This window comes from Amblyomma mixtum, chromosome 9 (assembly GCF_055824585.1).
Source record: "Amblyomma mixtum isolate Tamu chromosome 9, ASM5582458v1, whole genome shotgun sequence".
In the NCBI taxonomy this organism is placed as follows: Eukaryota; Metazoa; Arthropoda; class Arachnida; order Ixodida; family Ixodidae; genus Amblyomma; species Amblyomma mixtum.
In genome coordinates, this window is record NC_143020.1 from 63,946,767 (window position 1) to 63,961,262 (window position 14,496).

Consider the following 14,496-nt stretch of genomic DNA (forward strand, 5'->3'; position numbering starts at 1 on the left):
ATTAAGGCTCACGAACGCATGTTCTTGGTCTGACGCTGTTTGGGCTAAGTTTATGCCAAAAGTCGAGAGCTTATCTACGTGTCACAAATGTTATGCTGATTGCAAATCATTGTAGTAATATGAACTCTCAGCAGCATGGAGGGACTGGAACAAAGCTACCGGTTCATTACTGCACCTGCACAAACTAGCAATGGGGATGGGACGTAATACCATCTTCCTTGCTTCCGCGGAATCCCCTTCTGTTACCCCGCAGACGTCTCCAGCTTGCCTCGCCCTCAAGCGTCTTTGGTCACGGCAGTAAATCATTCCTCCTCTCCGCTGTTTTTAAATAAGGAGGCATAGAAATCTAGCATGCACCGTCGTTGCAAAAACACAGATCGTAATATGAGCGTGAGCTCGGACTCTCTCACGGCTGGGATCATAATCTGAACGTTAGTTCGGATCCAACTCGATCACCGTTCAGATGATCATCTGAATATGAGCCTCAGTCAGGCTCATGAATGAGTCCGCTGATCTAGGACTGCATTATACGTATTCAATACACAAAGCATATAAACAATACCGTTGTGGCCTTGGAGACTTCTCCTTAATCGACTATGCTCTGGTTTGAATTGCAGGCATAAGGAGTAGTACTAGGAGGACACAGAGTACATGCTTGAGAAAGAACCTTCGAATGCAACCTACTACTACGAACATACGTAGAACTTTACCTTAACTTATGTGCGTGTGCAAAGTTAGATGCACGAGAATCCATCTGGCTGTGCTAAGAGAACTATCCAGACCAGCTGTGCTAAAGATATCACATGTGACATTGCATTTTAGCTGGTATAAAACATTGCTTTCAAAAAGGTTTACTTGCAGCTTACAGTACATTGCCATTGCACTTCTTTTATTCTATCCATATCCGTTCTCATTTTGTGCATGCAGAAGAAGGAAAACAACAGAATGTTTAGTCAGACATGGATATTGTGCATTCTTACTTCTTTGTGCTTTGCCATTTGCACAAAAGCAGACTGGCCCTACTGCTTGCGGCATTTGTGTTTGTTTTGTAGTGACGCTCATTTGTTTTCTATTATTTTGCAGGCCATTATCGATAAGCCAATGTGTACAAGGTTCCAGAGGAAGAAACCTTCAATACCACACCTGTCAACCTTCCATGGCTCCATTGCTTGATGCTTATTTGCGTGTGAAAATTGCATGTGAAATGATCTCAGTGCACTGTGTCTATGTACAAAATTAGAAGTGTTTTTAATGATTTTGCTTGAATTACAGGGATTTAAATAATTATGAAAATGGGGACCATCCCGAAAACAAATTTTTTTAGTGAACTCATTTTGAAAATAATATAATTCTTTCCCCAGGAATGACATTAGGCTTGGATGGAGAGACAGGGAGAGAATAATGGGAATGAAAATAGGCACCAAGTTTTTTCTTCTTCTTAGCTCGAGGGTCATGTAGCAGAACTCACTGGCGTGCAGTGTTCAAACAGTTTTAATTAAGCTCTCAATAGGATTCCCAATTCAGCCGTGGTACTAACAGAACACCTGACCAAATACAGCAATGAGGTGAAGCCTGCATCGTGTGTACTCTCGTGGTGGGCAATTAGTAGCAGTAGTAGAATCACACTAATTGGTCTCTCAGAGGCTGAATGGCCATGGGGCATTCCAGAATACAATGGGTCGAATTGGCATATGTTTTAGGGCAGTTGCAACATTCAGGAGATGTTGCATATTTTTTCAGGAAAGTCTGTGCCGGTGTCAGTAGGACATCGCATGTCCCTTAGCAACTTTGTGACACGAAGAATTAAAAAAAAAATCATCCTGTGCACACCTTTAGTAAAAGAGGACCATTGGTTCCAAAATATTATCCTCAGTGAAAAATACAAATGGCAGAAAAGGATGCCTTTCTTTTTGGTGCAAAAAAGGGTGAATCCGATCCCATCCTGTTATTCAGAGACCAAAGCAAGATCACCACTGAGATGATGGTCATTGTGAAAAACTTCATGTGTGACATTGCATGAAAGCACGAAATGCAGTTATGCCGGTACTTGTGTGATCATTCTGTTACGTGGATGAATTAATTTTTTCATTTATATAATAATCTTGTTTTTTGATCGAAGCAGAAACATCAATGATGAAAACTGCATGTATTGGAACTGTTAGCCTTTCATGCCTCTGTGTCTGACACATCAATCTTTATCCTGATTTTTGTGCTGTATGAACTCGAATCTTTGAATGCCTGCTTACGTAATTCGATGTAACTCCACCACTTTGTACTCCTCCTTTGTGTCCTGGTTGGGGCTTTGTGATGACTGTAGCTCTGAAAACCTGTGCTGTATTCCGTGGTAAATTTTATATTCTATTGTATTCGCTGTTTACTGGTTTATGGGCATCCTTTTGGCTTTGCTGAAGAGTACACTGTGATTAGTGTACTCTTAGCATTAGTGACTTTCCAAACTATAATCAATGCTGTGTTCATTTATCCTGCATTCTGACATCGTCCATTTCATTTTGAGGCCTTTTTAAGAGCAGGTTACATTTATTTGTATGGAGTACACTGTGACAGTGTTTTAATTTTCTAACAATACTGAATGCATATCCGCACATCTGGAATTCATCGTGTATGGATTTGATGTCATGGTGTTAGTGTGGGCTTTGATTTGTTTTTGAGCTGGAAATTGTGTTATTATAATGCAAAGCAATTTAAAAAAATTGGCCTATGTTTTTGTTATGCTTTTTGCTCTTGTGATGTTATACACTTGCACAATGCAGTGCCAGTTTTACCAAATTTACTGATCCCCAGTGTTCGTTCTTTAGTTGTGCCCGTCCAGTTCCCTTGCATCACAAAATGTCCGTAAAACGAGTGTAGTGCTAGCTGTGATTTCTGCTCATGATAATGCAACAACTGATGACAATTGTCGCACCTTTACTTGCTGTTTCTCGCCACATTCAGTCTCCCTGCAACTGTGGCGAAGTCATCGGAGCGTGCATCTTGCATGTAGGAGTCCCCGTTGTGGTGACGAAATTGCCTTGTGCCGCGGTGCTCTTTGACCAAAGCCGCCCTTGCGTCATAAAATTTCATCACTGTCATCATCAGCTCTCACTCTCGTTGCTGTCCAGTGAGCTCACCTCATCATCATGTTTGCAGGGATGGACTTCTTCACTGCCTTCCATGGTGTTAGAAAAGCTGGTCACCATAAACCTCATTTAGAGCAGCGCATTGAGAAACTCATTCACAATGGTTTCTTTCTCTTTACCCCCCTGGTTTGTTGTCCCAAAATTGGAGATGTGGGTGTTGCACGAGTAAATGTGGTATGCTCTAACTGCACTTAAGACAGAGTAGTGTACAGTGTCAGATGTGCTTCTGCTCTATTAATTGCACTCTTATAGACAGTGGAGGCGGAACATCATGTTGGGCATATTTTCAACACTCATTGGCAGCTTTAAACTGGGCGTTTTTACCAGTAGCCATTTTCTGGAAGTTGTTTCCTGTGCGCAATACGGCTACCACGATTGGTTTAATAAAAAAAAAGTGGCTCTATCAGTGATTTTTGTCATTAACAATGAATGAGACTCGTTATTTCTTAAGCCTGTGTAGGCGGACCTTTACTGTCCACCCCATGAAGCCAGAAATGATGCAAATTCATTCTTCAATGCAATAGCTGTTTGCCCGGTTCCAGTAGGCCTATAAATTTGTAGGCAATTATCAGTTTTTTGTGAGCATAAGTATTGCAGTTATCTTCATGCAGAACTAACACAAATGTTTGCTGCTGAACACACTTCTGTTCCAGCTCGACCTACACAACCCGGAAAAGCTGTTTTACGCGATTGTATTCCATATTCATCATGTCATGCACATAACACCACATGAGCTTAGTGCCTTCATGGATGCAATCTGGTCTTCACATGCAGGATTGCGCTCCAGGGACCACAAACATGCTGTACCTTCTGGACATGACTCACCAGGTTAGAATCTGCACTTTTTCTCCATATATGCTTTCCTGAAGGTTGTCTTTCAAAGAGCAGTTTGTAGGATACGGAAGGTTAAGCTTACGTAACTGTGGTGAATGATGGTGATATATGCCTTCGATTTTCTGGAAAGTGTTTTTCTGTGATACATTAACTGTAATCACTGAACTGTCACTGCTGTGAGTTCTGTTCATTGATGCAAGAAATTGCACAGGGGACCAAGGCTTCCTTAGGCTTTTGGCTTCTAGCCTTGGCCTACCTACACAGATCAAATGAAAGAAAAAAATGCCAGTGGGCTAAGCTTAGGCGACAGCTACTTGTTTAGCTATTGACCCTTTCTGGTCTAGTGTATTTTTTCCTGTGACTACTACACTGGTCAGCATTCTTTTGGGCCTTCTAGTGCACCGCAAAGAAAGTGACTGCCACATCAAGATTTGGTTATAGACAAGTATTTAAAGCATTTTTGTTCAGCTTTGGTAGGGTCTCACCCGTACTTGTTTAGAATGTGGTACCTCGCAGGTGGAGGCCAGGCTTCCTCTCGCCAATCTTTAAAAAAAAAGCACCGTCTCCCGTCTGCCTCCTTTTACCATTGTCTCACTGCATACTGCTCGCAATCCTTGTCGCAGGGCGCAAATAGTTTTCTTTGTCATTGAAGTCATCTTCTTTTCCTCAAACTCATTTCACAACTTTCAATAACATTCGCCTACTGGAATGGAAGTCATGCCGTGATTTTTTGGCGTCATTTGTTGCCTTTAAAACCATGTCATCAATGAAATAATTTTGTATCAGTGTGGGGAGCTATCCTCGGAAGGAAAGCCAAATAGTGAATTTGCGGGCTACAATAATTCTAACCAAATGGTGCGAAATTTTCTCTGCATAAATAGCAGGCAAAACTGTGTGTCAAGCCATGCCCTGAACTGACTGGACGTGCAATTTTCCGCTGTCTGGCACAGTGCGGCAAATGACTGGAAAGGGTTAAGCCCACTTGGGTGGGCTTTGGGCAGTGTTTGTCATGATGACAGTTTATGTAAGCATAAGGGTCAAATGCACCAACTTTGGATGGATTACAATGGCTGCCGTATTTTTTTTTACCACTGATGACATTTCTTGTAGCCTAAATGTTTTTTGCCTGCATGCAGAATTGACTGTAGAGACATGTTGTTTCAGGCATGAGTTAACTCTTTAAGGCTGATCTGTTGAATAAAACTTTTGGTAGATATCCATAGGTATGAGGAGTGTTTCCTCCGCATTCAACTTTTGTTCCTAATTCCAAGTGAACTGTGCATTGTTGGTTCTCGCAGTTTATTGAACTTACTCTGCCTGTGCAACACAGGTTCAGGCGTCACGCAGGGCGACCATGACGCACCTGCTGTGGAATATTCAACCAGTGAAAAGCACCCTGTGGGCCACTGCATGGAATCTACTCCTGGTATGGGTAACCGCCAGGGTAATCCCACAGGAAATAAGGTTCACAAATGCACCCACTGCAGCAAGAGATTCAAAAGAAGATACCATCTAGTGCGGCATCTCATAGTCCATACAGGCGACCGTCCATACCATTGTAACAACTGTGGAAAGAACTTTGCACTAAAGCCCAACCTAAAGATACACGAGCGCACTCACACAGGTGACCGCCCATACCACTGTGACCACTGCGGTAGCAGCTTTGCACATAGTTCGAATCTGGAGAGACACCAGCGCACTCACACAGGCGATCGCCCATACCATTGTGATGACTGTGGGAACAGCTTTGCATTGAAAAGTCACCTGGTGCTACACGAGCGCACTCACACAGGTGAACGTCCTTACCGTTGTGACCACTGTGGTAGTAGCTTTGCACAGAGGAGTCACCTGGTGGGACACATCCGTACCCACACGGGTGAAAAGCCGTTTCAGTGCCAGCTGTGCCCCATGGCTTTTGCGGTACGTTCAGGCCTTGTGAGCCACGTTAGATCCCACAAGGGCATAAAGCCCTTCCAATGTGACTTGTGTCAAAAGAAATTCAGTCAGAAGAGCAATTTGATCTACCATAAGAAGGCTATTCACAAAATATAGCAGTGGTCCGTGATGCCCCTGGTACAAATGTTTTGCTAACTGCCAATTTGTGTACAACGTAACAAGATTCTAGCTGACCAGCCTATGAAAGGTGCTGGTAGCTTACGTGCATCATTACATTTGTAAGCTTTGTTCATTTTGACAAACTTGTCAGGAAATGACAGTTTTTATGCCTTCAGACTACGCACACACACGGGCTCTGAGTCATCCCTGAAGACAGAGAGGGAGCATGCTATGCTGGGAAACTCACATGAACAGAAATCAAATCACTGTCACACATGAATGCCATCACTTCTTGTTGGACCGAGACTTTCAAAAACATTGTACCCAGTATTATTCTCTGGCGCTAGTTGTCACCCTGCCTCAATAAAGAGATTTGGGGGGGGTGAAAGGTTGCGCAACAATTCATTTTATTTGTGCAGTCTGAGTAGGACAATTTTTGTTGCACTAATTATAAATTCACTTATTAATATCACTGAACCTGTAAATGTTTGTCTGCCAATAAAGGAAAACTTGTTCTTGTGTAAATCTTTGTGTTTATTCCAGCAGTGTTAGTGGCAGGAATGAATAGTGACAAATAGGGGTTCAACATCAAAATGATGTGTCTTGTGTTATGTTGCAGGCTTTGAGAGTTCTTTGTTCCTTGCAACGAAAGCTAACAAAAGAATTCACTAACATGTGCATCACCATTTCCCACAGCGCTCGCTCTGCTGAATATAAATGGCGTAATATTTGTGGAGCATTGTTTCCACATCATGTATAATCTATTTCTTCTGTATGAATAGTAACTGTTTGTGACCATTTCACTTCTGCATATGAGAATAAGATGGCCTACTGCCCTTATCGAACAATAACGGCACGAAAGCCTGAAGTTTTTGTTTTATCCATATTGTGATAGATGCTTAACGTCCACAGCCACAGCACATCTTCTCGTCGCCGTTGCACCTCTTCTAACATGAGCTCCGCTATCTCTTGCTAAACTAAGGTATGTGGGAAACCCTACTTGTTGACTTTTGCATGGGGTTCCCGACTAAAAGGGTTGGGGGGGGGGGTGAGTCGAGAAGTCACTGGTAGTGCGATAGTGCAAAAACCCCGCCTATTGCATAGCGCATTGTAATCCATGCACCTCTGGTGTGCCTACAGCAGAAGTAGTGCCGACGATGCAAAGAGGGTCCTTGTTGCATGTAGATTCAATTTCTGAGCTTAACTGCTTACCCGTGGCAACGTCAGCTGGCTTGTCAAGGTTCACATCTTTACGAGTGTATGTATGTGTATATATATATTAGCAGTCTTACCGTTTTCGGTGTAAACTTGTGTTCCCCTCATTTACGTGCACTTTTTCATCCGGCATGCCAAAGCTGCTCGTCACATGCTGTTTGTTGTTTGGGGAATGGAGGCTCCTTGGAATCTGTTTTATTTTTATTTCTTGGGGTGGGGGTGGTGGCATTTCATGTGTCGACCTTCACATGAATCGGGCATTTCTTCTGTTCTCTTGAAATATGAGTTATGAAGATTTTACTACCCGTCATGCTATTAATTAGTGGCCAATTATATGTGAGTTCATGGAATTCAGTTGGTCACTCGTTTTGCATGACCCACCGCAGCGGTGGCCTTGTCGTTTGAGCATCTGCCTCACATGCGGTAGGTGCGGGGTTTGATCCCCAGTGCCGCCGGGTACACACCAGCGTTATCATGGGTACAAGCTTTCCCCTGCCTGGTGCTCGGCTTCTCTAGGGTGAAATGCTTGGGAAATGGGTCTTCGACCCCACCTTGAGTAGAAGAGGGAACATTGTGCCATGGGGCTGTTTGACCACAGATGCCCTTGTGCCATGAAAATTCATTATCATTTTGCATGATGTTGCACATTTCACGTTGTATACTGTTTATGCTGCCTAATCAAGAAGTACACACTTCTGTGCATATCTTGTTTTTTTTTTGCTTGGTGCTGTGTCTGTATAGCTTTATTTACTTGCGTTCTAAGGTCCATACACTGTTCTGAAAGTAATACAGATATGTGATATTCGGTGGGATATTCAAAATCATTTTTTCTTCACACTTGTGTTCAATTTGTGTTCTAAATTTTCAATATTTGTTGCTGTGGTGGCTCAGTGGTTAGGGTGCTCAGCTGCTGACCCGAAAGATGCGGGTTTGATCCCGGCCGCGGCGGTTGAATTTCTTTGGAGGAGAAATTCTAGAGGCCCTTGTACTGTGCGATGTCAGTGCACGTTAAAAAACCCTAGGTGGTCGAAATTTCCGGAGCTCTCATAGCCTTAGTCGCTTTGGGACGTTAAACGCCGTAAACCAACCAACCAACCAACCAACCAATATTTGCATGTCCCAAATTGTTTTGCATTTTATGACCTGATGACTCTTCGTAAGGGAGCCAAAACTAAAAGCTTGTTGTTAAATTTTAGAACCTATGGATGACAGTACAAAAAATTATTACAGAAGCAAGTAGTTTTTTTTCCAGAAGTTTCTTCAGGCTACTGGTCAATACTACAAAAGGGTCATTATGAAGGGAACCAAACATAGCAGTGTACGGCAATCAGTTAGCAGGTGAGATTAGGAAGCTTGTGGGGATGAGGTGGCTTGGCTGACAAAGCAGTGGGTGTGTTTGAGGTGAGTGAGATAGAATTTTGTGGTGCTGTGGATGTAGTTGGGGTCACAAAAATGAAAAGAAAAGGTTTGTTAGTAATTATACTAGTCACCACTTTTCCACGAGGCCATACTGAAGCTGCCATATTGTCACTCGCTACCTATGGACTCTGAAAGAACAACAAAGAAGTGCATACTCAAAAGGAGCTCGGTATCTTCCCACTGATGCATGGGGCCCTTCTTTCTGTGTGTCCACTCCCCATGCTACGTGCCAGCTTTTGGTGTGCTTCGTTGTGAATTCCACATGCCAAGCAAGACGCTACGCCTTTTGCCTTCGGAAAGGAAATATTCCTCACTATATAATTCTACTATTTACAGTTGGAAGTTGGCGCCTGTTCGTTGTCTCCTCGTCTCTTTTTGTTCTTGTGAAATTACTTGCGCCCAGGTGGTTTCTACCGAGTTTCAAGTTGCTGACATCATTAATTAAATTGTCCATGACGAATTCTCCTGGCATCAAGATCTTGGCCGCCGCAGTGAAGGTCCATACGAGAGCTGTTGTCTGCGGGCAGCTGCAGCCCATCGCTCCTTCTGTTGGGGTTTGTCGAGTCACTACCCTCTCTGTGAAACTCGCATTGATTACTGTTCTATCGTAGAAGGGTTAATTAGAAATTAAGAAGCAATAGACGCAGCATACGGTCGAGCCGATCTGTGGTGTGTACTTCTGCGAGGCAGCGCAGGAAGTGAAGCCGCAGTTACCGCTGTTGATGTACATGAGGGTTGAGGAGTGGCTGCCGGTTCTGCAGCAGGCGAAGCCAGGTGCGATGACGGGCGCGGGCTAACATCAGCTGGGCTGAAGGCGCATCCTAAGATGAACCCTGGACCACGGTACCGGAATTTGGACTGGTCAGCGGCACTCTGGTGCAGTCGATAGGTGGCCAAATGTCAGCAAAAAGGGCTGCTGGAGCTGGGGAGGGAAGTTGCTGCTGATCCACTTCTGGACGAACCGCAGAAAACTAGGACAAGTGCCACACTCTCCCATCATCCATCAGATATGATGGTCCACGTTGCTCCACAACCTTCCGAGGCTCCGAAAACCGAGCTGACAGTTTGCCTCGTACAGGTGGCTGGTGAACACGCACGTACTGGCCAATCTGTAAGTCACGACAATTGGCGCCACACCGCTGGCCCGCATAAACCTTGCACTGCGCTTGCTTCTCCTCAAGCCTCTGCCGCTTTTGTTGGATGGCGTTGAGTCTTGTGCGGGGCAACCGGTCATGAAGCAGGACGGCTGGTGCAATTTGTCGTCGCATGTGGCGTACAGCGGTAGACACCGAGGTACTCCACAATAGCTGTATGTAGGTTGCGTCGCTCACACAGAGCCAGCTGAATATAAGACTTGAGCACTCGATTCAACCGTTCAACCAGTCCGTTGGCTTGGGGGTGATACACCAACGAGTTGCAATGGCGTATCCCCTGTTCGCGGGGGAAAAGTTGCATGGCCACCGATGAGGATTGTGGTCTGTGATCAGACACAATCTCTTGAGGGTAATCCGCTGCGGTGGCTCAGTGGTTATGGTGCTCGGCTGCTGACCTGAAAGACGTGGGTTCGATCCCGGCTGCGGCGGTTGAATTTTTTTGGAGGAGAAATTCTAGAGGCCCGTGTACTGTGTTAAAGAACCCCAGGTGGTCGAAATTTCCGGAGCCCTCCACTACAGCGTCCCTCATAGCCTGAGTCGCTTTGGGACGTTAAACCCCATAAACCAATCAACCAACCTCATGAGCAAAAAGGCCTAGCAGAAATTGTTGAACTGTTTCAGTTGTGATGGTATCAGCAAAGAAAAGCTCTGGCCACTTACTATAATAAACCATGAGAGTGATCGCAAAACGGCAGCCACCAGGAGCTTGGTCGAAATGCCACACAACATCAATGCCAACTTTATCCCAAGGTTTCTCTGGGAAGGCGACAGGTGGCAGGGGAGCTGCTACCGGACGAGCCGACTTGTCACAGGACTGGCACACGACGCATGTCTGTACCAATTCTTCGAAGTACTCGTCCATTCGCTGCCATTAGTAGAGCTCTTGCAGCCGACTCTTCGTGTGGCTGATTCTGGGGTGTGACTCATGCGCAATGTCCATGAGGCGTCATCGCAAACTTTCGGGAACGACGAGTCTGCCTCCTCGATACAAGACGCCCTGCCTGATGGACAACTCCGAGCGGAGGAGATAGTATGACCTGAGGTTCTCCGGGAGAGATTTCTTGTCCGGCCATGTCGTAGATGTAAAGTGAATGGCTTGAGCAACTACCACGTCGCTGATGGTTGCCGCTTGTAGCTCTTCTAAACTCACAGCTGGGGATAGTAGGCAGACGAAATCGTCGTCACTTGCATCGAACTCACTTGGCTCACTGCATGATGTGGTCGGTATGGGAAGGCGAGACAGAGCATCCGCAAAAGAGATGTCATTGCCTTTACGGTACTCTATAGTATAGTTGTAGCACCACAGGTCAGCCGACCAACGTGAAATTCGCAGCGACCGATGTCCCGTCCCTTCAGTGACAGCAAAGTGACAAGTGCACTGTGGTCGGTGCGTAGAACAAAAGGCCGACCCCAAAAGTACACATGCCAGCGTTCACACGCCTAAACTCAAGCTAGGGCCTCGCGTTCGCCAACAGAGTACTTTCTTTCTTGGGGTGTCAAGGTACGGGAGGCAAACGCAACACTTTGCAGGGAATGGGCGGTGTCTTGCTGAAGCGCCGCCTCAAGGCCATATCCTGAAGCATCAGTCGTTATGACCACAGGAAGGGCAGGGTCAAAAAAGTGCGACCATTATGGTCGCACGAAAAAAGAGGCCATTATGGGTGATGAATGTGGTCAATTCTCGACTCAAGCCTGAGCGGTACTTGATGGTAAGCTGAGGTGAGGGCCAACATCGAAAAATACTATGACCCAGCCAGGCTATGTATAAGTTCTTCCGTTTGAGGCAAGGGAAAGCTGTCAACCACAATAGCCTTGTTTGGCTCACGCAAAACCATGCACATTCGGATGGAGCCATCCTTTTTCTGAGCAACGACGATCCGAGAAATCCATTTGGAAGCGTTGACCTGTTCAATGATGTCCTGAGCTTCAAGCCTCTGGAGTTCCTCGGGCACTTGCTGTCGAATGGCAAACGGCAACCGTTGGAGCTTGCAAGCAACAGGAGAAACGGAATCCTGCACTCTGACTTAGTGCACGGAGCCAAGGGCAACTCCGAGTTCCTTGGAGAAGAGATGTTCTAAGTGTGGACATAGCTCAGGAGGTAACAGAGGCGTAACAGGTGTCATGGAACGACATTCCAGCGATGCACCTTTGATCTTCATTTGTAGGGCCGCAATAGAATCCAGACCCAGCAGTGTTGTTCCTCCTGAGACAACGTACAAACGGTCGTGGAACTTTGCTGTGGCAACAAAACACCCTTGTACTATAATCGGAGAGTTAGAATAGTCCAAAGTCAACTCTTGGACTGCGGTTGATTTAAGCGGGAAAGTAGCAGTGAAGAATCGGTGGTACGGGTCTTCAGAAAGAATAGACATGGATTAAGCGGTGTTAGACAGGAAGCGGATGGACTTGCCTTCAATCAAGACCGAGCAAAAATTTCGTTTTTTTTTACCTTCAAAATTGAGAAGGGACGCACTACTGGAGTCATCCGGCATCGACGGTGTGTCAGCACTATCTGCGACTTCCTGAACTTGAACTGGATGCTCGGACGACTTGCAAGAGAGTCTAAATGGCCCATCTTGCCTCACCGACGACACTTGCAGTTGTGGGCTCGGCATGGGGGTTGTTCGCCAGGTGGGCCGTGGAACCGCAACGGTAGCACATTCGCTCTGGTATTGCAGAAGAAGGTTGCGATGGGTGACTTTGGCACTTGCAGCAATGGGCCTGAGGTGGTGCTTGTCCCGATCCGCACTCGCATCGAACACGCTGACCTCCTCAGCCAATTCCCTGGCTTCTTGCTCGCACTGTCGAGCGAGGAGCACGTACGGCGCGCGACAGCGCCAAGTGCATTCAATGAGTAGGCACTGAGGCAAATGGCGACTCGTTGTCTTCTCCACCAGCTGGTCCCTTATAATATCGTCTGCCGTGTTCCCAATTAAACCCGCAGTTGCTGACAAGGCTACGAAGGACAGCGGTCGACGTACTCATCGGTTGTCTCTCGGAGCCTGGACTCGACGGCGAAAGCGATGATGTGCGGCGATTACATTCATGGACGATTTGTAATGCTGCGCCAAGATGAACATCGCCTCATCAAATTCGTCACGGCGGGGCGCCATCGTCACCGCGGAGTGCGATCGATGCAGTAGCTGTAGGCGCTGCAGTGGACGATGACGGCGAGTGTATAAAATTCAGGGGGGCACTTTGCTGACCGAAAGTGTGGTGAGGCTGATGAGTGGTTAAGATGTTCAGCTCCGCCTAAGTGGAAGGCGACAGCGTCTTGCAACGCTGCCAGGGAGTTCATTGAAATCAGCTTAGCAGCACAAACCAGCAGATTCCCAGTTTGAAATCTTCACCTGGGGAAGGAGTTCGCACCCTGGGGTATCACCTCCTTTGCTCCAATACGAATGCGCCGATATTTACAACTACAAAAGTAGAACGTTAGGACCTAAAACAGCTACGAATTCGCGTAGTCTCCAAAGGATCTCATTGCATAGCGTCACCTAACTGTTTTTTCTGAAAACAAGCCCATGCAGCAGCTGTATTTTAAAACTCTGCGCATGATCAGGTCTTTGTAAACAAAGGCCGTGGCCATGCAAAAAGTTCAGGGTACGCGTGACATGCGTTGCGATGCGTTGCGTGCGGCATCGAGCTGGACGCGTGCATTCAGCGCGTCGGCGGAGTGTGATGTCAATGAAGTGGACATCTTCACTGATGGTTTCTATTCGGGCAGTACGCAATGGCGAAGAGCAATCCATCGCACGTATAATTCAAGCCGGATATAAAATTCGGATATAAAATTCAAGCATTGCGCTTCATCGGTGCGATATCGAAAGCAACACTGTCGAAATTCGGTTTTGCTTTCGATCGTCCTGGAAGGTCACAACTGATAGCCAGTTTTCAATCAACTATACCTTGTGCACAAATCAAACTTTTGTGCGTCATTAGTACTTCACTAAGGCTGCGTATGTGGTCCTCATTATATATATATTTTTTATTTAAATGTGCCCACGCAAACCATGCAGTTGGCGCAAGCTGCATCGCGGGCGGCATCAACAATGCACACTTTTCCTGTGTTGCCGGTCGTGCCAGTTCCACAGTCTGTTGCTTTAAATATTCGTTTTTGTGTGTTGTCAGTGTGTGAGAAGAAGAAGCTTTTGCAGAAGGAAATCTATGCGCACTGCATGACCTGTGGCAGACGACACGACGAGAGGAAGAAGCGAGCTCCTGGCCCAGCCCGCTGAGGAACGATCGGTTGAGTTTCGGGTGGTTGGTTGAGGTTTTGTTTTTCTCCCTGAGCCTTTGTCCTTGTCGTTTTGTGGGCATCAAGCACACGGTGAGGCCGTAAGCCCGGGGTATGTCTACCCAGTCTCCCGGCCAGGGGAGCTCCTCCTGGTCGGCATCCCTTTCCCCTGATGTCTTGCCCTTGGAGGCTTTTTTGCGCAGTGGCGTCGGCAGCATCCCGGTTGCGCTGGTGCCTAAGGACGGTGGCGCCATCAAGATGACTAATCCTGGAATTGTTCGGGCTGCGTTCCAGTCAGCCATTTCTCATTATGAAGCCATCAGTGAGGTCCGCCAGTTTGGACGCGGCGGTATTCTCTGCAGGTCCTCAGACCTTGCCTGCGTCAGAGATCTTCTAGCTACCTCGTCTTTCTCATCTCTCCGGGTAAGCTCTTTTATTCCGCCTC

The 14,496-nt window shown here is 46.3% G+C and overlaps 1 protein-coding gene across 1 annotated transcript; it reads left to right on the top strand.

Moving 5' to 3' along the window:
* The first annotated feature begins 242 nt into the window (after positions 1-242).
* Positions 243-6,551, top strand: LOC149329369 (uncharacterized). Its single transcript, XM_089560218.1, has 2 exons — positions 243-3,965; positions 5,302-6,551. The coding sequence occupies exons 1-2, from the start codon at positions 3,851-3,853 to the stop codon at positions 6,021-6,023; spliced, it is 837 nt and encodes a 278-aa protein (XP_089416344.1). The 5' UTR covers positions 243-3,850; the 3' UTR covers positions 6,024-6,551.
* The last annotated feature ends 7,945 nt before the right edge of the window (positions 6,552-14,496 follow it).